Below are 22,267 nucleotides of genomic sequence, written 5' to 3' on the forward strand. Positions count from 1 at the left end.
TTTGTTATTTGTTTGCAACATTTAACTTGCAATGTCTTAGAGCTTTTCTCCCCGGGCCTCCACTGGAAAGGGGCTCTTTATGACCCAGTGGACTTCCCCGGTCATCAAACTTAAATTAATTTTATTTATTTGTCATTTGTTAACCAGGTTAGTGCAGCTGAGCCAAAGGTTAATTTTCAGTGGAGACCCGAGGAGAAAAGCTCCAGAAAAAAAAAAAAAACAAGACATTAATATGCATACATTCAAAAAACAAGAATATTATATAGTTATATCATACATTCAAAAAGCGAGAACAATTACATAGTTATATTGTTGCTCATATTTACAGTAACAGAAGTTACATGAAAAGGTATATACAAAAAATAAAATTCTAAGTGAACAGCAGATGAGAGTTTACAGAAAAATAATCAGATTTAGGTTCAAGCTAACAGGTCATAATATTACAGAAAACAGAGCTAGATTGGTAATAAAAGCATTTTAGTGTTGCTAGTAACAGAGAGTATGACTAGTAGAAGGCTGAAAGATTTACAGTAATGAGAGGTATAAAGAGGTAGGAAGGGGGATTAAGTAGGGTCCTGGGATGGGCAGGAGTTAGAATTAAGAAGGTCACTTTTAAGTTCAATTCTGAAGTGGTTTGTACAATTGATGTTACGAATATTTGATGGGAGAGTGTTCCAGGCTTCTGACACTGTGTTTTTATAGCGAAGTTTACCAATGTTTTTGTTGGTTTTATCAATATTAAGAAGATGTTGATCAGAGCTGTGTAGAGTTCGAGAGGGTGTGTAGAGGGATATGAGAGAGAAGAGAGAAAGACAAACTGAGGGGTTTGTTTAGTAAGGTATGAGTGAACTGTAGCTGGGTAAGAAGAAGCCGGGGGAACTCAAGCCATTGAAGCTGTTTTAAGGCAAGACAGTGATGGGATCTGTATTACTGATTGCCATCACATTGAGCTATGTTGTTATAAGTTTGTTTCAGTTTGGTTATTAAGGGAGATTGTAGAAATGTGAGTATAGGAGAGGTGTACAAAACACAGGGTAGGAGGAAAGCCTGTGCCAGACAGGGTTTGGAGTTAGAGGCAAGGAGTTATTTGTTTCTATACAATGGACCCATTTTTTATTTGTCTTTTTAATACAGTGTTGAATATGGAGATCAAATTTTAATTGCTCATCAATTATAATAGTCAGAAGTTTAGTGTGAGAATCAGCTTTGATAAGAGTATTGTCATATGATGAGATGGAAAAGGTGGTTTTATGGTGGGAGAGAGATTTAGGGAAGAAAAGGAGGAGGAGTTTGTTTTGGGGGGGTTTAGGAGGAGCTGGTTATCATTTAGCCATTGTTCGACATTGTGAAATGTGTTTTGAGTGATAGAGTGGAGTTGAGAGATGTCATTAGAGCAGGTGATAAGGGTAGAGTCCTCTGCGTATTGTAACAGGGAGGAGGTGGTACAGGAAGAGTGGAGGTTGTTTGCAAAGATGTTGAAAAGAAGAGGTCCCAGAATAGAACCCTGGGGGATGCCAGTCTGGATGAGTAAGAAAGGGGAGCAGGTAGAAAGCCATCTGACTGACTGCAGCCTGTTGGAATGGTAGTTAGAGGACCAGAGAACATCAGAGGAGGGGAGGTTGAGAGCAGCTAGTTATTGCCAGTTTGTTTAGCTTTTCTACCATGTCTGAGTGGGGAATTGTGTCAAAAGCTTTGGCCAGGTTGAGGTATAGGGTGTGTACCATTTTGCATTCATCAATTGCTTTGTTGACCTTTTTAAAAAAATCAGTCCATGTTTGAAGATTCCACATGTCCTGATTGATTAGTTCCATGATAAGTCTTTCCAAGACTTTATATATGAGGCTGGTCATAATTATGGGTCTATAATTGCCTGGATTAATCTTTAATGTCCTTAAGTAGAGAAATTAATCACTGTTTGCCACTTAGTATTCATTTATATATAATTATATATATATATATATATTTATATATAATTATATATATATATATATATTTATATTTTATAACTGAAAGACAGATCTACATGCTTTTGAAGGGTATGGTATAAAATGCTATGTGGGATACAGGGAAATTCATTGTCAATGTCCAGTTGTATCATACTTTAGTGGATATATTGCTACATGCCTGTTAGTAATTATCAAAATAAAAAGTAGTTACGTCTTACCATAATGTTCCACTGATGGGTTTGGTTCTGAGCCCTCGGAACCGAGTCAGTCTAATACCAAGCTTGTGCCAGCCAAAAACTCTCGAGATAAGCTTCTACCCACAATAACCTTCTCCCTGTTACCTCATATTGAGTTTGCCCATGTTATACAAGTAAAGCAGAGGCCATTTCAGTACAAATGCCCTAAGACACCACTTGGACCCAAAGTATCCCCTAGGAGCCTTTGGCGGGGGAAGGAGGGTGGGAAGTGATGAATGAAAGAAGATGAACAACACGGATGGAACGTTATGGTAAGATAACGTCTTTATCTGATGTTGTTAATCTTCTTTCCATTCATCACTGATGGGACAGAATCCCCAGCTACCTTTTGTTCCTTGGGTGGCCCTTATGGAAGAACATTCCTGAGCACCATTGAGCCGAAGGCAGCTCTCCCTCTGGAGACCACATCCAATTTGTAATAATTGATAAAAGTGTGGGGTTTAGCCCAAGTGACTGCTGCACAGATATCATCCATAGAAGCCCTGGAGTGGAAGGCTACAGATGTTGCTATAGATTAGGTAGATTGGGCTTTAATATTCTGTGGCATAGGTTCTTTTGCAAAGGAATAAGTGAAATGTATGCAGTCCCTTAGCCATTTTGATAAAGTAACCTTGGAGACAGAATTTCCCATTCTAGTCCCAGAAAAAGAAATGAAAAGTTGGTCAGATTTATGAATTGCTTTGGTCCTGTCTAAATGAAATCTCAATTGTCTGTTCACATCCAAGGAATGTAGGCAGTACTCCCCTTTATTAGAAAAATTCAGGAAGAATACTGGTAAGTCAATAGTCTGATTGATGGAAAAGTCAGAAACAACTTTGGGGAGGAACGATGGGTTTGTCCAGAGTGATACCCTGTCCTTGTGGAAGATTAGACGGGCCTTTTGGTGCAAAATGCTTGAAGCTTAGAAATTCATCTGGCTGACGTGATGGCTACCAGGAAGAGGGATTTCCATGACAAGAATCTGAGGTCACACTTCGCTATGGGCTCAAAGGAGGGTTGAGTCAAAGACTGGAGAACTAATGTGAGGTTCCATGGCTCTATAGGCTGTCTGATTAGAGGCCTAATGTGAGAAACTCCTTTGAGAAAAGTTTTACATAAACACAGTGATATGAGGGGAGTACCATCTAACCCATTATGATAGTTTGAAATAGCTGCCAGATGTACTCGTATGGTAGAGGCTGTGGCTCCATCTTCGAAAATCTTAGACAGGTATTGTAAAACCACAGTGACTGGAGCTGAATATGGATCTAGCATCTTTTTCTTTGACCAAATAGAGAATCTTTTCCATATGTCCAGATATAGTCTTCTGGTGGAAGGTTTATGAGAGGCCAGAATAATGTCACGAACTGTTGAGGTGAGATCATCCTGCCTAGTGACTAACGGAAGTGGAGAAACCAAGCTGTCAGCTTGACACTGGACAGGTTCAGATAACTCAACCTTGAGGGTGAGAAATGAGGTCTGAAAGAGGATTCAGAATCCACAGTCAACATAACAGATGAGGCCGAAGGAAGGGGAATCGAACTTGTCAAGGCCAAAAGGGGGCTATGAGGATCACTTTGCATTTCAACCGAATGGCTTTCTTTATGAATTGGGGTATCAGAGGAATGAGGGGATAGGCATATAGCAGTCCCATGGGCCAATCATGAATCAGAGCATCCCTCAGGGACTCCCCCTTTGGGGGTAATAGGACAAAATAGCTGCTGCATCTGTAGTTTGATGGGGAGACAAATAGGTTGCAGCAAGGCAAGATTTCTGCCCCTTCTTTGGGATTAAGAGACCACTGTGAGGCAAGAGAATACATCTGCTCAACTTGTCTGCAATCACATTGGAACTCCCCAGGATATGGGTTGCTATCAGAAAGGAGTTGGAAGCTATCGCCCACTGCCAAATTCTCATGGCCTCTCGACACAGGGGATAGGACTTTGTTCCTCCTTGCTTGTTGATATACCAGACTACTGACATATTGTCTGACTGAATTGCAATCATTCCAGAAGGAAGAACAGGTTGGAATGCTTGCAATGCTAACAGCACCACTCTCAGTTCTAGAACGTTGATATGCAGATTGGCCTCCAATGTGGACCATGCGCCTTGGACTGTCTTTCCCTGGAAATGCCTCCCCCCCCACCCTATCAGGGAAGCATCCGTGGTCACAATGGCTTTGGGATGAAGGGGCTGGAATGGACAGCTCCAAAGTTCTGTTTCTGGCCTCATCCATCAAAGAAGGTCCTGCTTGCAAGAATTGGTTATCTGAATCTGAAAACATAGAGGGTGGTAATTTGGAAACCATTGAGAAAGAAGAAGCCATTGAAATATTCACATGTGCAGTTTTGTAAGAGGCACTATTGGTATGAAAGCTGCCATGGATCCTAGAACCTGAAGAACCACTCTCGCTGAGACTTCGTTTTGACAGAGTATCAGCTGGAGCTGAAGCCTAGTCTGTAAGCTAAGAGTGACACCAGACAAGAGCAGGTGTCAAAGACTGGTCTGATGTGTTCTATCTGCTGGACCAGAGCAAGATTGTAGTTCTCCCAGTTTACAGTTATCCCTAAAAGTTTTGCCAGTGAAAGGGTGTATTGCAGGGCTGTTACCAGAAGATGCTTGGTGGGGGCAATAAGGAGCCAATCATCCAAATACGGAAATACCTGGAATCCTTGCAGTCTCAAGTGAGCTGTAACCACTGCCATGCACTTTGTGAACACTCTGGGGGGCTGTAGAGAGTCTGAATAGCAGGGCAGGAAACTGGTAATAACTGGCTCCTAGACAGAAGTGAAGTAGACTCCTGGAGCATTTGTCCATTTTGATGTGGTAATAAGCATCTCAGAGATCTACTGAGCACATCCAATTGCCTTTCCTTAGGAAAGGGAGAATGGACTGAACCTTGATCATCCAGAATTTGGTTTGGGCAACAGACTTGTTCAAACTGCTGAGATCAAGAATGGGTCTCCAATCCCCTGTCTTTTGTGGCACCAAAAAGAATCTTGAGTAAAATCCGGATCCGCATTGGCCTGGTGGGACTAACTGGATGACTCTTTTTTGATACAGCTTCTTTAATCCTGTAGCTGCTTCTTCCCTTTGACTGGGTGGAATGTTGGGAAGTTTTGTTGGAAGTTTTGGATAAGTGATGAGGGGGATGGTGTAGCCTCTGGTTATGATCTTCTGCACCCAATGATCGGTGGTTATTGAATACCAGGCAGGTTGGTGCAGAGAGAAACAACCCCTGACTGCTTCCAGAAGAAAGCAAATGGCTGCTCTTCAGGAGCACTGATAAGACTGCCCATAGAAAGAATCCCTGGGTCCCTGATTACGTGGAGCCCTCTGCCTCCATAGGGGCATCTTCCAGAATTGTTACTCCCTCTGCCCATGGGGGTATCATCACCATGTGTAGCACGGAAAGGACCCTGAGATTTTTTGTGCCACATTTTGCCACTCCTCTGGTTTCTGGAAAAAGAATGTTGAGGGTTAGAAAAACATAGACCTATGTCAGACAGGGTCTTACCATCCTACTCACACCTGGCAAGAGTGTCCTTCACTGTGGGGCCAAAAAGGGAAGATGCTTCGATGGGAGCATTCAGGAAGGAAGACTTGAAAGGGTCCGTGAGGTCACAAAGGTACATCCAGGCATGGCATCTCATAACTATGCCTGAACCCACAGCTCTAGCCACCCTTTCAGTTGCATATGAGAGCAACCTCATGGACGAATTGGAGATCGACTCCAGGGCTGCGAGCTGTGAGGCAATTTTATCCCTTACCTCATCAGACACCTGCCCTGCAAGTGCTCCAGAGAGTTCAGAGAAAAAGTCTCTTTGGAGTCTCTTAAAATGTGCCAAGTTGTTAAGAGACCATAATGCAAAGATTGCGGATGCAAAAACTTGCTTCCCCAATCTGTCCACAGCCCGGGACTCTCTGTTGGGCAGATGAACAGTAGGACTCTCTTCAGTGAGATCCTTTTTCATGGCCGCTGCCACCACCATACCATCAACTGGTAAACCTCTGGACCAATGTGAGTTTTCCTCAGGTGGAGAAAGTATCTTGTCAGGTCTCTGAGGGATCACCTCAACAGAATCAGGGTTCTTCCAAGCTCGCTGCACCATGAGCTGAACTAGCTCATCTACAGGTGGGGTCACCCAAGAGGTAGATGGCCGGGCACGGAAAGCCTGCAGAAACACACACTCCTCAGAAGAAGGATTAGTGGGCTTCCAGTCACCCCTTTGTTTCAACATTTTAAGGATGTCTCCAAAGGCGACATCCTCAGGGGGTGACTGTGGGGACCATTCACTGTCATAAAAATCCATGTCTTCTGTTAGAGACTCCTCAGGTGAGTCTACATGCTTCCTCTTGCATGATCTCTTCTGTGGGGGCTCCCCAGTGGAGACTTCTGAGGAGGACTCGGAAGAGGGAGCACCCTGCAACCGGGGGTCCTGCAGCTTTGCTGCCCTGTATCCCAGGGAGGTGACCTGTGACAGCTGTAGCTGAGGGGGAGAGGTCTGGGGATCCAACATCAGTGGAATGCTTCCAGAAGCAAGTGCCCTCTCTATAGCATGGAAAGCAGGTCTGCCCGAAGAGGGATGGAAGCCCGGAACCGAGAAGGACAACCTCAGAACCGGGGTCACACTCCGCTCTGTTGAACCCACTCCTGAGGATGAAGCTTCAAGCAGGATCAATGCAGACAGGTCTCCCGGCACCAAGGATGGAGCCGAAGAAACACTTGGAACCATGTCATGAACTGAGGAGCCTTTAGCCTAATCATGGGGTTGAGGAAGGACAGGTTCAGCGAGAACCAAGGACTAAAGGGACAGTCCCATAGTCCCAGTGAGGTCCACTACAGGCGCCGAGATGGGGGGGGTTCCAAAAAAGACATCAGAGCAGAATGCTTTGGAACCAGTATGGTCAAAGGAGGAGAATAGGATGGAGTCCATGGAGAAGTCAACCCAAGTCCTGCAGGAGGATGGTTCCTGGAAAGAGTAGATATCCCCCTGGCTGTCAACAGCTGGTCAAGACACACCACATCAAGTTTTGAAAGGCTCCTGGTGGATCTAGTGGAAACTCCTGATGGGGAGTTAGATCATTCTAAGAATGGACTGTACACATGCCCTAGAAATGGGTCTATGAATGGAGAGTATCTGGTCCGTGGTGTGGAATCTACTGGCACTGATGTCTCAAGTTTGGAGACCGGAAGCAGTGGGGTCAGATTCGTACTTATTGGGGCCTTTTAAGAGCTCAACACCGAAGGGGCACTCAGAGCTGACATGGAAGATTCAAACTTAATTGCAGCGATAGGCATATGCACTGTGCCAAAGTGGCACCTGGTGCCAAAGTCATAGTAATCGTAGTGAGGTTGATAGTCGGTGCCAAAGACAGTATCGGCACCAACATAGTAACAGTCATAGCTGGAGCAGAAGAGGTCGGTGCCGATGAGGCAGACTTATACTCCGAAGATAGTTTTGGCACTTTAGGTTTCACAGACTTGCCCTGGTCACCAGATGGTGAAGAGGGAACAGAATGGGACCTTTGCTTATCCTTAATTGGAGGGGATAAGACTTCCGTTGCAGAAAGAGACTCTGAAAAGATTGACTTAAGTAGGCCCTTCAGGATCAACTTATTCTTGTGCTCATTCAAAGTGCACTGACTGAAACTTTGACAAATCACACAGGGAGGTTGCACTGAAAGATGGGGCACCCCCAAACAATAAATACAATCATCATGAGAGTCACTATTCGGAATTTTACCCTTACAAGAAGCACAATGTTTGAAATCCAATGTGCCCTTTTTATCAGACATCATGAAATTTACACACAGCAATCAAGGTAGAATACTATAGAAAAATGTTTAAACTCTGCTATCTCTATGTCTAAATCTAGCTAAATACATACACTATCTAAGAAATACTTCAAAAAACATACAACTAGTCAGATAAAAGGGAAAGAGAGAAGAAATACCAATGATGGTATTCGAGGAATACCACAAGGTAGAGAGAGAAGGGCGTACCACCAATGGTCCTTAAAAGTTTATCAAATAGGTAGAAGCAGGAGTGAAAAAAATCCTAAGGGATATCAAAATGTTTTCACTTATCTGAGAGCTTGGCTGAGATGCGGCTTTACGGCTACATGGCAAACAAGATTTGAGGTAGCAGGGAGAAGGGCATTGTGGATAGAAGTTTAGCTCAAGAGTTTTTGGCTGGCACGAGCTTGGTATTAGGCCGACTTGGTTCCGAGGGCTTGGAACCGAACCTATTAGTGATGAATGAAAAGAAAATTAACATCAGATGCAATATTTCCATGTGCATTTAGTTGTTGTTGTTGTGTCTTTCGGCTTTTCCCGGTTAGGGGTCACCACAGCGGAACTCCGATCCACTAATGATTGGCAGTTGAATTTTATGTACCGAGTTGCCAGCTCTGACGCACAACCTTCAACGAAGGTACGCCCATTCACACATGTCTCCACGCAGAAGATGCTCTAGCTGAGAATCAAACCGGATAGAGTCTTACTATGAGGCGACAACGCTACCGCAACACCACCACCGCAGTATCCATGTTGGCTGGAATTTTCATTAAGTTTTTACTGATTGTTTTTTCTGTGTGATCTTCTCACTCTTTGTTTTAATTTGTTAGATGGGATATTTGCAGTCACCCTAATGGTAATGGGCATCAGATGGGTATAACAGCCCTGTGTTTCTTATGCTTAGTCAAACACTCTACTTGTGTTGTGCTGATGAGGTCATAACAAGGCCAAAACATGCATATCCACAGCTAGTGGGGTTTGGCTTTATTGGCCTGAACTTGTCCATTGAAATGATTTAAAAAGTAATAAGTCATGGGCATTCAGAATCGTCATATAGCTGAAACACCTGATGTTCATAAGGCTCATTTGCATATATCCCATGTGCCTCTGATTCAGGAGGTTGGAGAGGTCACTCAGTACAAGTTCTAGCTTGGCTGGAGTTTTCATTTAGTTTTTACTGATTGTTTTTTCTGTGTGACCTTCTTACTCTTTGTTTTAACCAAGTTACTTGCAAATTTGTGCATGATATGTGCTGAAACCTTACATGTTGTTGAAGAAAACTGTCAATGGTGTTTGCTCTGTAAGGTGTGTATCTTGAGAGATATTCAGTGTTATTTATATTGCCAATTATATAATTAAGCATATGTTTTCATATTTCTGTAAATATTTCAATAAACATGCACTCAGAGAGGAATTTCCTGTTGCTGTGTGAAAGCTTATACCTGGTTAACAAAACTGTTTTGACAATATATGCCTAGGTTGTACAGTTTCCATGATATAAATATGTATAGGTTGATAGCTAAGTACTTAGGCAGTCAGTCTGCAGACTATTTCTAGCCTAATCAAAAACCCTAATTGAAAGTTCTCTCTAGCTTCAAGCAGGGTAAGACAAGATAGACCAAAGGAGAATTTGAGGCTACCCATTCAGTTATATAGGTTTGTGAAAGTTAAGCAAACATCGAATTCTGGGTTTGTGTGCATTATAATATAGTATTTATTGAAAGATTATGAATGCACTGACTATTTTCACTGCAAGGAAAACTTTTTATTGATAACGCCACAAGATGTACACTTTTAATTGCTTTTATTGTTCACAAAATATTTGCATCTTTTTATCTTATGCTTTTTAAATTGACTTTTCAGGAAAATATTCTGGAATGCACAGAAGAGTTTAGGCTGCTTAGAGGTGTGATATTCCACACTGCAAAGGGTCCCTGAGATTAATCCTTATTGCTAACAAACTTTGCAGTGTAAAATTATAAAACAATGTTAAACATTTTAAGGAATAATACAAGCAAAAAAAAAACATTGTGTTTATACAGTAACTTATTTGAAGTACATTTTTACAAAGAGCTACATTCAGTGAAAGAAAAATAAATGTCTTGTGAAGAAATGCCTTCTTTTACCTTATCATGGATCGCCCTCCTGTTTGATGGCTGCACCAAGACTTTAACGCCTTCACTTGTTAGCTCTCGGACATGCCTTGGGGCTAGGGGAGCTCTCCTTTCCCAGACATTGACATCTTCCCTTCTGATCGCCAGTACAGTTTTATGATGCTCATATCTTGCTCGCTGATGGTGAAAGCAAGATTTTGCAAAACTGGTCCTGTCTCTTTCTACATGCAGCATTGTTGGACCTAAGAACATGAAAGACGATCAAGTTATTTATGATACACATATATCGATACTCTCATGATGAAACTGAAATTATACTTAAATTGAAAGCTCCTAAACATCTTTCTAATGCAGTATGATAAACATAACTAAACAATCTGAAGTATTAGAGATATTTTGTCTGATGTTATGTTTTTTTCTCTACCCAAAGCCCAAAATCAGTCACAGACCACCTCACAAACCCTGATTAGTAATATTATTGCTAAGCCAGCCCCCTCTAACAGAAAAATATATTGGTCTGTGGACTGTATTCTTGTCAGGCTATCCTTTACTTGTCTCATATCTGTTTTCCATGTCATACTGAGCCAGCAAGTGTGGTAATGCATAAGACTGTCGCTCATGGGTATATTTATTTCACTCATGGACATATTTGTTTCCCCTAAAATATAACTCTTTTTGATAAATGCTCTGTAGCAGTGTGGCTAGACTCAAAACAGTTAGAGTTTTCTGATCCTGTGGCACAAATAAATAAAGCTCTGATGATGACCTTGGTGACCAGTGTTTGATTATTCACACAAGAGCTGGATGGGGCATATGGGGATGATGGGTTTGAGTGGCCAATGCCAGCCTGTCCATCCTAGGTAACAGGAGACAACTAGGCCTGCCACATTAACAAGCCTACCAGTGTGTGGGAAATCAAAGTTGAGAGTACCTGGACAGGCTTGTGCTGTTGAAGCTGCAGGGAAACAGGTTTTACCCAGATGGACTTTTCCCAGCCAGCAAAGACAAATAAATAATGAATAAATAATATGTGGGTGTATGCATGTCTCTCCCTGACCAGGCAGCAATGAGAGTTCAAAAGTCTCCTACCATGGATGAGTTAAAAGAGATGTGGCAGGGACCTTCATGGTACCAGCATCTGGTCTGTTCCTAAATGCCTGACTCTCACCTTATTGGGGAAACACAGGCTGATAAGACTACCTGGATGGAAATGAACAAGCTGAAGGACTCATGCCTAATATAAGGATACCTGTTTTGTACCACTAGAAGGAAGGAAGGAATGAGCTAATGGGGCACAAGGAGAAGCACTGGGCAAGTGCCATAGTGGGCAAAAAAAGTTAAGGTTCATAGGTCTGTACTAGGCAAACTATCCAGCAAACTATATGGAGCATACTCATTACAATTCCCTTAACTGCTCCATCTATCTATAAGGGCCTGAGAAGGTAGCCTAATAATGAATTTCCAATCCCTTTCCATTCTTCAATGTTGACTAAGTTATTGGTGACATTATGGCTTTTATAAGCTTACAAAAGGTTGAGCATGACTGGGTCAAATATGTGTCCTTCTAGGCCAAGCACAGGCCATTCTGTGGGAGTCTATAAGAGACAAATCAAAAGGGATAAGACTTCCTGATGCTCTGCAGAACTTGAAGAGTTCATGCTAAAGATTTTCATGGTTAGGAAATGTTTTACTTTTAGGCTGTTTAATATGCTTGGATAGGTACATACCAAAAGGAGCATTGTTTTCTATTATGGGCCTGATAAGAGAGAAACAGAACAGAATGATAACTTTCTTGGACCGGAAGGATGCACTTTAAGTTATTAGTTGGGTAGGATAAAAAGATTTCCTAACAATAATGGAAGCATTACAGTCAAAGGATCATTGTTAGCAGATGTGTCTAGATCTCTAATGGTATTATTGACTTACAGGAATATCATTTATTCGGTAAATGCAGGATGTTCAAGGAAACCAAAAAGTAAAATACTTTTTTTTTTTTTGCTTTTAGTTTAAGTCCAAGGCCTTAACACTACGAATCCATGTTGGATAGACCCTCTTGCAGGATACAGGTGTCAGGTGGATATTTAATGAGCACTGACTCCGCAATTATATGCAGACCTAGCCAGAGACCCTTGATGTCAGCTTGGACATCAGGGCCATATATGCCAAAGAAAGTGGACCTGATATATACAACTGTGGGATGCCTCTCATACTGAGCCTTTTAAAGGAAAGAGTGACACCAGTTATGGCTGCATAGGTTCTGAGCCAGTTAGTGACCCAATGGGTTAGCTAGGGGGGTAATATTGAAGTGGCCGAGTTTCTCAACATCAAGAGAATATGGGATGATATCCAAATCCTTAGCTAGATCCAGTAGGCGATGTGTACTAATTAGCCATTATCCAAACCCTCAGATACCTTCTTGTGGAAGTCTACATGATTCAGTAGGCAGGGCCTACCTATCACAAAGCCACACTGGTATAGACTGAGGGAATGTGGGCTGTCAGTGTCATTATTTCCAATTACTTTACAGATGACACTGGTAAGATTAACTGGTCTGTCGGCCCCTGATCCTGTGTCAGGACCACACGTGCAGGGGACACACCCCTATGACTGCTTTCCAGACCTTATATTGCTAATCTACTAGGACTTTATCATATCATAGGGGCTTCTATCTACATTTGTCATCATACATGTGACAAATTGGGGACAGATACTTCAGTGCAGCAGTTAAGGTGGACATAAAGCCATGCTATAGTAGAATATTTTTTGCTACAGGGTCCCTCGTGGGGGCGGAGGTTAAATTTCCTCAGGTTATCTGATATTAGTAGAAGGTTGCACTTGAAGAAATCTCTGAATACAGTGGGATTGTATGACATCTTGGGAAAAACAGAGCAGCATGGCGATCTGTTTGATCATGGTGGGGGCAACCTGTGTGGGACCAATTGCCACTTTATTGGTAAGAACAAGGTTGAGGAGATTTAAGCACCTAACAGAATATGGTAATAACTGGTCAAGAGAGTTAGATTTAAGAATGTTAAAGAATCACTGCATATATTTGTTACTTTAGTGAATGTATACCAATTGGTGGGTGGGTACTTGAAATCACCCAGGATAACTCTGTTGGTTTAAATGGAGAAATATTCAATTTGCTCATTTGATTTAGATAGGTGACATTGGCAGTGTACATTCAGCAAAGCTGATTTTTTTTAGCAAAGAACAATCAGACATGTCCAGTAAAATGACAGCAAATCCAAAAAACATTCTTATCTTGGTAGCTTGTTAACAGAATGCCTCCCTCCCCTCGGCAGTTTGTCAACAGAATGCCCCCCCTGGCAGTTTTTTAACATAATACCCCCGCCCCCCATCAACACCTCCCATGTAGAGGATTTATACTCAAAAATACCCATTTAGGATGGCTTCATGCCCCACATTTCTTTACTTATTACTAGTAATTCTAAAGTTGTAAAACTGTAAGGTAAGTTATAAAACATTCCAATATGTACCAGCTAATTTCAGCGGACAACCAGATATCTCTTAAAGCTGTACAAGAGAGTAATAATTCATTCCATAAAGGGACCCTGTACTAACTACATGGAAAAGTGTGCACCTTTTCCAGGTTTGTGACTATCCTTGTCACATTTACAGAACCAACCTATTGTCCCATAGCAAAGTATCAGCTTAACATTTTATGTTATTTTATATTACAGTCCCATTTCAACGGCAGTATCCTTTAGGACTATATACTTTCTTATACCATTTCTTTTTTTTTAATCAATAATATTAGCACAACAAAGTTTTAACACATTGTGGTGCTGCATGAAGACCATTAGTTTGTGGCCTACTACTTACTCAGTGTGGGAATATCTTACACTATCTAGAGGCACTCTACCATAATAAATACATTAAAATTGCATTCAAAAAGGAGTCTCACAATCAGAACATATTAGCTCTGTGACACTGCCAGCCCAGCTATCTGGAATTTTATAAATAATTCTATGTCATTTGTGAATATTGATATAATTTATGTTATGCACTGAGCTTCAAGAATGTAACCACAGCATACCCTGCTGGAACACAGAATATTAACTTACAAAACTTCAAGAAAACAAGTTGAAATTGCTTTATGTTTGTGCTACCTCTCAGTTTCAGTGAAGCAGACACTATGTCTAGAGCTATAGTTGTTTCTGTTGTTTTGGAGAGAAGTAATTACTAGGTCTAAAATATAAAAGTGTTTTATTGTTTTATGACTTCCAGTTCTGAGCAAACATCTGAGAGATATTTATTTTTAACACAGAGATGTTAAAATTCTGTTAGCTTCTGATTTAGCTTAGGAAGTAAAGTCAGGTGACAAAAAATAATGTCATCCAGTCTAACCCAGCATTAATATTCAATATTGATTTAAGAACTCTCTCATAGTCTGGGCAGTTGTATCGTGTCTTGGACCTAGCAAGAACATCCATTCAGCACTTCTGCATCTGCCTTGCACTGTAAGTAAGTCAAGGGTACAGTAATTTCTTTTAGATATAGATAGGAATATAGTAAAGATTAGTTTAGATACTTTCTGTATTTATTTGAGACTGTTCTGCAATGTTGTTTTAAAGTATCTCTTGTGATTCTGAACTCTGTAGTTACTGTGTTGATTGAGTATTGTCTTGTTCTTTTATATTTATTACTAAATATATTTAAACCTTTTTATTGTGGCTGGTTTGTTTAGAAATTTAGGTTCTTAGAGTACTTGCATATGTATTTGATGACACTGTATGGTCACACTTACCATTTGGATAATAGTGACATTACACAGTAGGATTGGGCACCATTTATAAGGGCCTTAGAGTAGCTGATAAGTAGTGGTTGGTGGCAGTGATAACCACCTTATAGTCTGGGCAGAATGGGGCATAACTAGTAAACCTGTGCCAGCCTTCCCCAGGAGTGTCTGTGTGTTTATATATTAATCAAATTTCAAAGTGTGTGTGTGTGTGTGTGTGTGTGTGTGTGTGTGTGTGTGTGTGTGTGTGTGTGTGTGTCAGCTATTTGGGTAGGGACACAAAGCACTGGTTGGACAGAGAGGGTGGTGGAGGTTTTGGCTTGACCACTCGGCTGTGATCTTAACCCTATAGCTGTGCCAGTGGGGAGTCTTATTGGGGATCTGGAGAAAGAGGCCGAAACCAGCCCCAGACTGACTGTGATCTCTGTGTGCTCTTAAGGGAAATTGTACTTTACTGTGTGTGTACTTGTCATCCTCCCAATGTTTACATCCCTCACTGCTGCTAGTGGTGAGGATTAAGGCTCCTTGATTACTGGGCCAGTGCAGGGGCATCGCATATTAATTGGTGGCAGTGGTGGTGTGGATATTGAATTCTTGTAACCTGTGTACAGTGGTTACTGGAGATATTTGTACTGTCAATCAGCTATGCAGTGAACATCCAGAGTTCATAGCACAATTGTTTTATTTTTTTTTTAGCTTAGTTAGTCAGTGACAGCAGGCAAGCATGTCAGCAGAGGAGTATGGCAAGCTGACAAGGAGCCAGTGGGCTGAGATTTGCCAGGCTAAAGGACTGGTGCATGCCAACCTGACTGAAGCAGACATGATTGCAGCTTTAGTCACAGCTGCATCACAGAATAGCAACCAGGAGGACAATCAAACTGGCCGTGGAGATGTACAACACTCAGAGAATGGACAGCTCAGCCTTTCTACAGTGGATTTAAAAATCCATGTGAAGTTAAAGAGACTTGAGTTGGAGGCCAAACATTTGGAAACAGAAGCAGCAGAGAGATTGAGACATCTGGAGGCTGAGGAGAATGAGAGGCAGAGGCAACATGAAAAGGAGATGCTAACTCTTTGCTAGAGTCATGGAGGTAATGGGGAAGGGAGTATCTGAACCCCAGAAGCAACAGAGGTCAGTAAATTTCTTCCACAATTTATAGAGGGGGATAATTTTGATAGTTCCATTCATACGTTTGAAAGGGTATGTAAACAGTATAATGTTGAGCAAGGGCTCTGGGTATAGCTCCTGACCCCCTTACTCCATGGTAAAGGTGTAACCATAATTTATAAACTGTCTGATACAGATTGTTTAAATTACAACACAGTCAAAATGTGTTTGCTAGAATGCTTTAAGTTAACACTTGAAGCTTATAAGAAAAAGTTTTGTGAGCATAGATGCAAGGCTGATGAAAGTGTGTGTGAACATGTTGCTGAACTAAGCACTTAATTTCATAGGTGGGTTAGTTGATGTCAGGTCACCACTTTTGAAGGGCTGGCAGACTTTTTGATGAGGGAATACGCCCTTAGCATTTTTGCCTGAGAACATGAGAATCTGCTTATCTGATAGACAATGCACTACTGTAGAGGAGTTGGGGAAGAAGGGAGACCTATACATAGCTAGCTGGGCATCACTGCAAAGGAAAGGGACACTCAGTGCTGATCATGTGTCTAAGGGAACCCATGGTGGGCAGCCCAGACTGCCCCAACAGAGTCTGCCAGTAGCAGGAGAATCGCTAGTCCAGGTACACATCCAGGAACAAGGGATAATGTTTTAAATGCAACCAGTGAGGCCATGTAGCATATAGATGTCCACAGAGGCAAGACAGGGAATAAAATGTGGGAGAGCCAGTAAGTTGGAATAACAAAATGCCAACAGTAGGATGCCTTGAGAAAACAAGGATACCAAACTACCACAAGAGGTTATATCCTACCTTAGTGAATGGGAAAGGGGCCGTGGCTAAGAGAGAGACACCGCCTCTTATCTAACTATTGTGAACCTGCAATGGGAGGAGCACTACTTGCTTGGACAGTCTACTCCATTCAGAGCTATAGGAGGGACCCCATTCCAAATACCTAAGGTTCACCTTGACTGGGAGGATGGAAAAGGAAGCCAGCAAGTAGGTGTGTTTGAGGATATCCCTGTAGCTTTCCTGATAGGAAATGATTTTGATAATGCAGTACCATGTGTGCAGGCAGTTACATGCAGTCAGGCTTGTAGACAAGCTGGCAGGTCTGGTAGCCTGAGGGAGACCTAGACAGACCACACACTTGCAGCCAGGACTGGTGAGTCGGTTACTTCAGGAATGGAGCTACCCTGTAGCAGGAGACTGAAGTTGAGCCACAGCTGCTTGTAAGTAATGGTGCTCCCTTGGATGGAGTGACTGCAAGGGCAGAGGTGAGTAGTACCCGGGCTGACAGTAAGGTACTGCTGTCAGAGGATGACAGAATCCCTGTGGAAGGGGAGTTGGTTAGGGCTACAAAGAGAGAGTTGAGACAGGCTTAGTTCTCAGATGCTACATTACAAGGACTGAGGGAAGTAGCTAGTGAGCCATCTGATTCTCAAGGGAAGGGGGAATCTGTATACTGGCACAAAGGCTTACTATATAAAGAGTGGACCCCTGAAGGAGAATTAGAGGGTGAGAGAATACAGCAGTCGGTAGTGTCCAGACCATACAGTCTGGCATTACTAGCCTAGCCCATGATATATCTTTTGCAGGTCATATGGGCATAAAACATACAAAGAAATGTATTATGCAGAACTTTTATTAGCCTGGGATTTCTAGAGATGTATCAGGGACTTTGTGCAGTGCCAAAAAGGTAGTCTAGGCAGGAGACAAGGTTAAAGCTCCTTTGATGCCATTGCCTGTGATTGAGGAGCCATTTCAGAGAGTAGCTATGGATATTGTAGGGCCTCTGAGTACCCCAAGTTCCACAGGGAAAAAGTATATTCTAGTGGTAGTAGATTATGCTACCAGATACCCTGAGGCAGTGGATCTGCCTCCACTGAGATAGAAAAGGTGGCAAATGGCACACATCAATGGTTATCCCACTCCACAAAGGGAGATCCACCATGGACCTTGGGAACTACTGCCCCATTAGCCTGACGAGCCTGGTCTGCAAGGCTATGGAACCTATCATCATGGAACTTATAAACAATGACATTGGTAATCTCCAAACTCTGGACACCACCCAGTTCAGGTTTGTAAAAGGCAGATCATGTCTCCTAAATCTGATAGACTTCTTTGAAGCGGTCACCAAAGCTGTAGATGAGGGTAATTTGGTTCACACAGCCTATCTAGATCTTGCAAAGGCTTTCAATATCATCCTCCACTCTGGAATTGTAGATAAACTCACTAAACTAGGTATAAATCCCTATGTCATAAGATGGGTTGCCAACTGGCTTACTGAGAGAACCTACACTGTGAAAGTAGCAGACTCCAAATCCAACTTCAGACCAGTGACAAGTGGAGTACCATAGGGTTCAGTCCTGGGTCCTCCCCTGTTTGGTATCTACTTCTCAGAACTTCAGGCTAACACAGAAGGTCTTTGGCTTACACAGTTCCCAGATGACTGCAAACTAGGAGCCATAATCGGAAGTCCTAATGATGCAGACATCCAACAAAAGGGCCTCATTGAGACAGATGCTTTGTTTCAAAGCCATGGCCTCAAGCTTAATGCCAAAAAGTGCATTGTCACCCCTTTTGGTAAATCTCTGTACCCATGAACTACCACATAGGCAGTAGTCTACTTAACACCAAAAGTATGATAAGAGACCTTGGGACACAGGTGGACAGTAGTCTCTCCTTTGATAATAACATCGCCACAGTAGTCAGGAAATCCTTCTATGTGGCACACCTCATCACAAAAGGTTTCTCATCCAGGAAAAAAGAGGTCATTGTTCCCCTCTACTCGTCACTCATTAGACCCATTATAGAGTACAACGCCTCTTTTGGTATGTACCTCAGAAGACATTTACAACAACTAGAAAGGCCACAGAAATACCTCACAAAGAGGATTACCGGCCTCAAACAGATGCCCTATGCAGATCGTCTCAAAAAACTCCAGCTTTGCTCCATCTTATATCGCCTACTCAGAGGTGATCTCTGCCTAACATACAAAGCTATGTCAAACCCACAGCTGTTGGACATGCTCCACATAACGAAATCCCAATCCCTCTGAGCCACATGCTCTAGGGACCTAAACCTTGTCACCACAATAAACAGAACATGCTGGAGGGATAGATTCCTGTCCCAGAGACTTCCCATACTCTGGAACAAACTACCTATCTATATCAAACAAAGCTCCTCATTAGCACTCTTCAAGAAAAATCGTGATGATGGGATGAGAGATAGGAAATTCACCCCAGGGATCACTTCTGTGGCTCTGCTCAACAAGGGCACAGGAAAATAATTTTCTTGGGTGGCAAAAGCGAGGTACCTTTTTGGCTAGACTTATATAGGCCCTAGGGACAATAGCCTAGTACCTACCTATGAAATGCTTTGTTAGAGATTTTCAGCAAGGTAGGTTTCCCAAAAGAAATACTGACTGACAGAGGTGTGAATTTCACATCAGATCTGCTGGCTTGTCTGTGGAAGTATTATGGGGTGAAGCACCTAAAGACCACTCCCCTATCATCCCCAGCCTAATGGTCTTTTTGAGAGGTTAAACTCTACACTCAGGATGATGCTATGGGCATTTGCAGACCAGTTTAAGAGGGAGTGGGACAAATATTTTCCCCATCTGTTGTTTGCATACAGAGAGGTGCCCACATTTTTCACCCTTTGAGTTGCTGTATGGGCATAGGGTGAGGGGACATCTAGATTTGGTTCAAAATGAGCAGGAGGGTGAGTGTGAATTCCACAAGGAGTCTGTTGTGGTATATGTCCTAAACCTATGGACAGGGCTCAGGGAACTCATGGGCTTGGCCCAGGGGAACCTGGCAGAAGCCAAATAGCAGAAAAAGGTCTGGTATGACAGGAATGCTTGAGCTAGAGAGCATGCTGAAGGGCAGCAGGTAATGATTTTCACTCCTGTCAGACACAACAAACTACAGGTATCTTGGGAGAGACCCTAAAAGGTGGTAAAGAAGGTCAGTGATGTTAACTACATGGTAGAACTGCTAGGCAGGAGGCAAGGGCACAAATTGCACCATGTTAACATGATGAAACATTACCATGATAGGGAGGCCCTTGTGCTAAGTATTTGCAGTGGATGGCAGGAGGAATTTGAGGGAGATCTGGTGATTGAGCTTTTCAGTGAGGCTCAGACTGACACCCCAGTGGAAGGGGTAGCAATGTCCCAGCAGCTATCCCCTACCCAGGTTTGAGAAATCTGAACAATATTACAGGAGTTTGGGGACATGTTCACTGGGAAACCAGGGTGCACCCACCTGGTGCAGCACCATGTGGATATAGTACCCCAAAGGCCTATTAAGCAGGCCCCATATATGGTGCTTGAGAGAGCCAAACAGACTCTGAGAGAGGAGATACAGGAAATGTTAGATTAGGGGTGATTTAGGAGTCCAGCAATCCCTGGGCATTCCTAGTGGTGCTGTTACCAAAGAAAGATGGCAGCATGAGGTTCTGTGTGGACTACAGGAAATTAAATAGTCACACAAAGTCAGATGCTTACCCTATGACTAGGACAGATGAAGCCCTAGAATTGCTGGGTGGGGCTAAGTATCTTACCATTATTGATCTTACAAAGGGTTAATGGCAGTTGCCCTTGACTCCCAGTGCTAGAGAGAGGTCAGCCTTTGTGACTCCTTTTGGCTTGTATGAGTTCACAAAGATGCCCTTTGGGAAGAAAAATGCCCCAGTGACTTTCCAGAGGCTGGTAGATTGTATCCTAGCAGGAGCAGGAGATTTCTGACCTTGCTTACCTAGATAATATTGCCATCAATAACCATTCCTGGCAAGAGCACCTTCAGCATGTCAGAAAGGTGCTGGGCAGACTACAGAGGGCAGAGGTTGACCATTAAGCCCAGCAAATGTCAGGTGGGTATGGCAAAAGCCTCCTACCTGGGACATAGAGTGGGGAGTGGTAAGATCAGGCCAGCACCTACCAAAGTGGAAGCCATTCAGGCATGGGCTGCCCCTGTTACAAAAAAGCAGGTGAGGGCATTCTTAGGGACAGCAGGGTATTACAGAAAGTTTGTCCCCAGTTATGGTACCATAGCTGCTCCCCTCACAGACCTGACAAGTAAAAACAGGCCAGATAAGTTAGTATGGACCCCAACATGTGAGCAGGCATTCCACAAGCTTAAAGGAGCTTTGGGAGGACCCACTATGTTAGCCAGTCTAGATTACAGCAAAGAATTTGTTCTGCAGGTGGATGCTTCAAACCATGGGGTGGGGGCTGTGCTTAGCCAGATTTCCTCAGACGGACGAGAGCACCCAGTGGTATATCTTAGTAATAGGCTCCATCCCAGGGAGGAATGCTATGCAGCTGTAGAAAAGGAATGTATAGCCATAGTGTGAGCACTGCAGAAACTTTAGCCTTATCTATATGGAAGGAAATTCACTGTAGTTACAGACCACAATCCCTTAACATGGCTACATCAAGCCAGCTGGCAAAATGCCAAGTTACTAAGGGGGAGCCTAGGGTTGCAAGCATATGATATGATAGTGCAGCACTGCAGTGGGGTTAGCAATGCCAATGCAGATGGGCTCTCAAGACAGGAAATGGGGTAAGGTATTCCCCGATAGGCTCAACCCTTTCAAGCAACATTTCTCAAGGGTCACTTGAAAATCTAGCTTGAGTTTTCGGGGAGTTGAGATATATGACTCTGCCAACCCAGCTATCTGGAATTTTGTAAATAATTCTATGTCATTTATGTATATTAATATAATTTATACAGAACTGTATGTTATGTACTGAGCTTCAAGAATGTAACCGCAGCATACCCTGCTGGAACATAGAAGATTAACTTACAAAACTTCAAGAAAACAAGTTGAAATTGCTTTATGATTGTGTTACCTCTCAGTTTCAGTGAAGCAGACACAATGTCTAGAGCTATAAATGTTTCTATTGTTTTGGAGAGAAGTAATTACTAGGTCTAAAATGCAAAAGTGTTTTATTGTTTTATGACTTCCACTTCTGAGCAAACATCTGAGAGATATGTATTTTAACACAGAGATCTTAAAATTCTGTTAGTTTCTGGTTTACCCCTTGGGAACTAAAGTCAGGTGAAAAAAAATGATGTCATTCATGTTAACCCAGCAGTAATATTTGATATTGATTTAAAAACTCTCAGAGACTGGGCATTTTGTATCTTATCTTGGACCCAGCAAGAACATCCAATCAGCACTTCTGCATCTGCCTTGCTCTGTAAGTAAGTCTAGGGTACAGTAATTTCTTTTAGATATAGATAGGAATATAGTAAAGATTAGTTTAGATGTTTTCTGTATT

General features: G+C 42.5%; 1 protein-coding gene across 1 annotated transcript in view; it reads right to left on the reverse strand.

Annotated features, from left to right (window-relative positions):
• Positions 1-22,267, reverse strand: part of LOC122815899 (alpha-aminoadipic semialdehyde synthase, mitochondrial-like) — a 1,132,937-nt gene that overhangs the window by 1,001,887 nt on the left and 108,783 nt on the right. Inside the window, exon 2 of the mRNA XM_044088745.1 lies at positions 10,108-10,337. Within this exon, the coding sequence (XP_043944680.1) occupies positions 10,108-10,329 (222 nt within the window). The 5' untranslated portion in view covers positions 10,330-10,337. The remainder of the gene's footprint in view (positions 1-10,107; positions 10,338-22,267) is intronic.

Source organism: Protopterus annectens, chromosome 11.part0 (assembly GCF_019279795.1).
Source record: "Protopterus annectens isolate FY-2018-M chromosome 11.part0, PAN1.0, whole genome shotgun sequence".
NCBI classification, from domain to species: Eukaryota; Metazoa; Chordata; order Ceratodontiformes; family Protopteridae; genus Protopterus; species Protopterus annectens.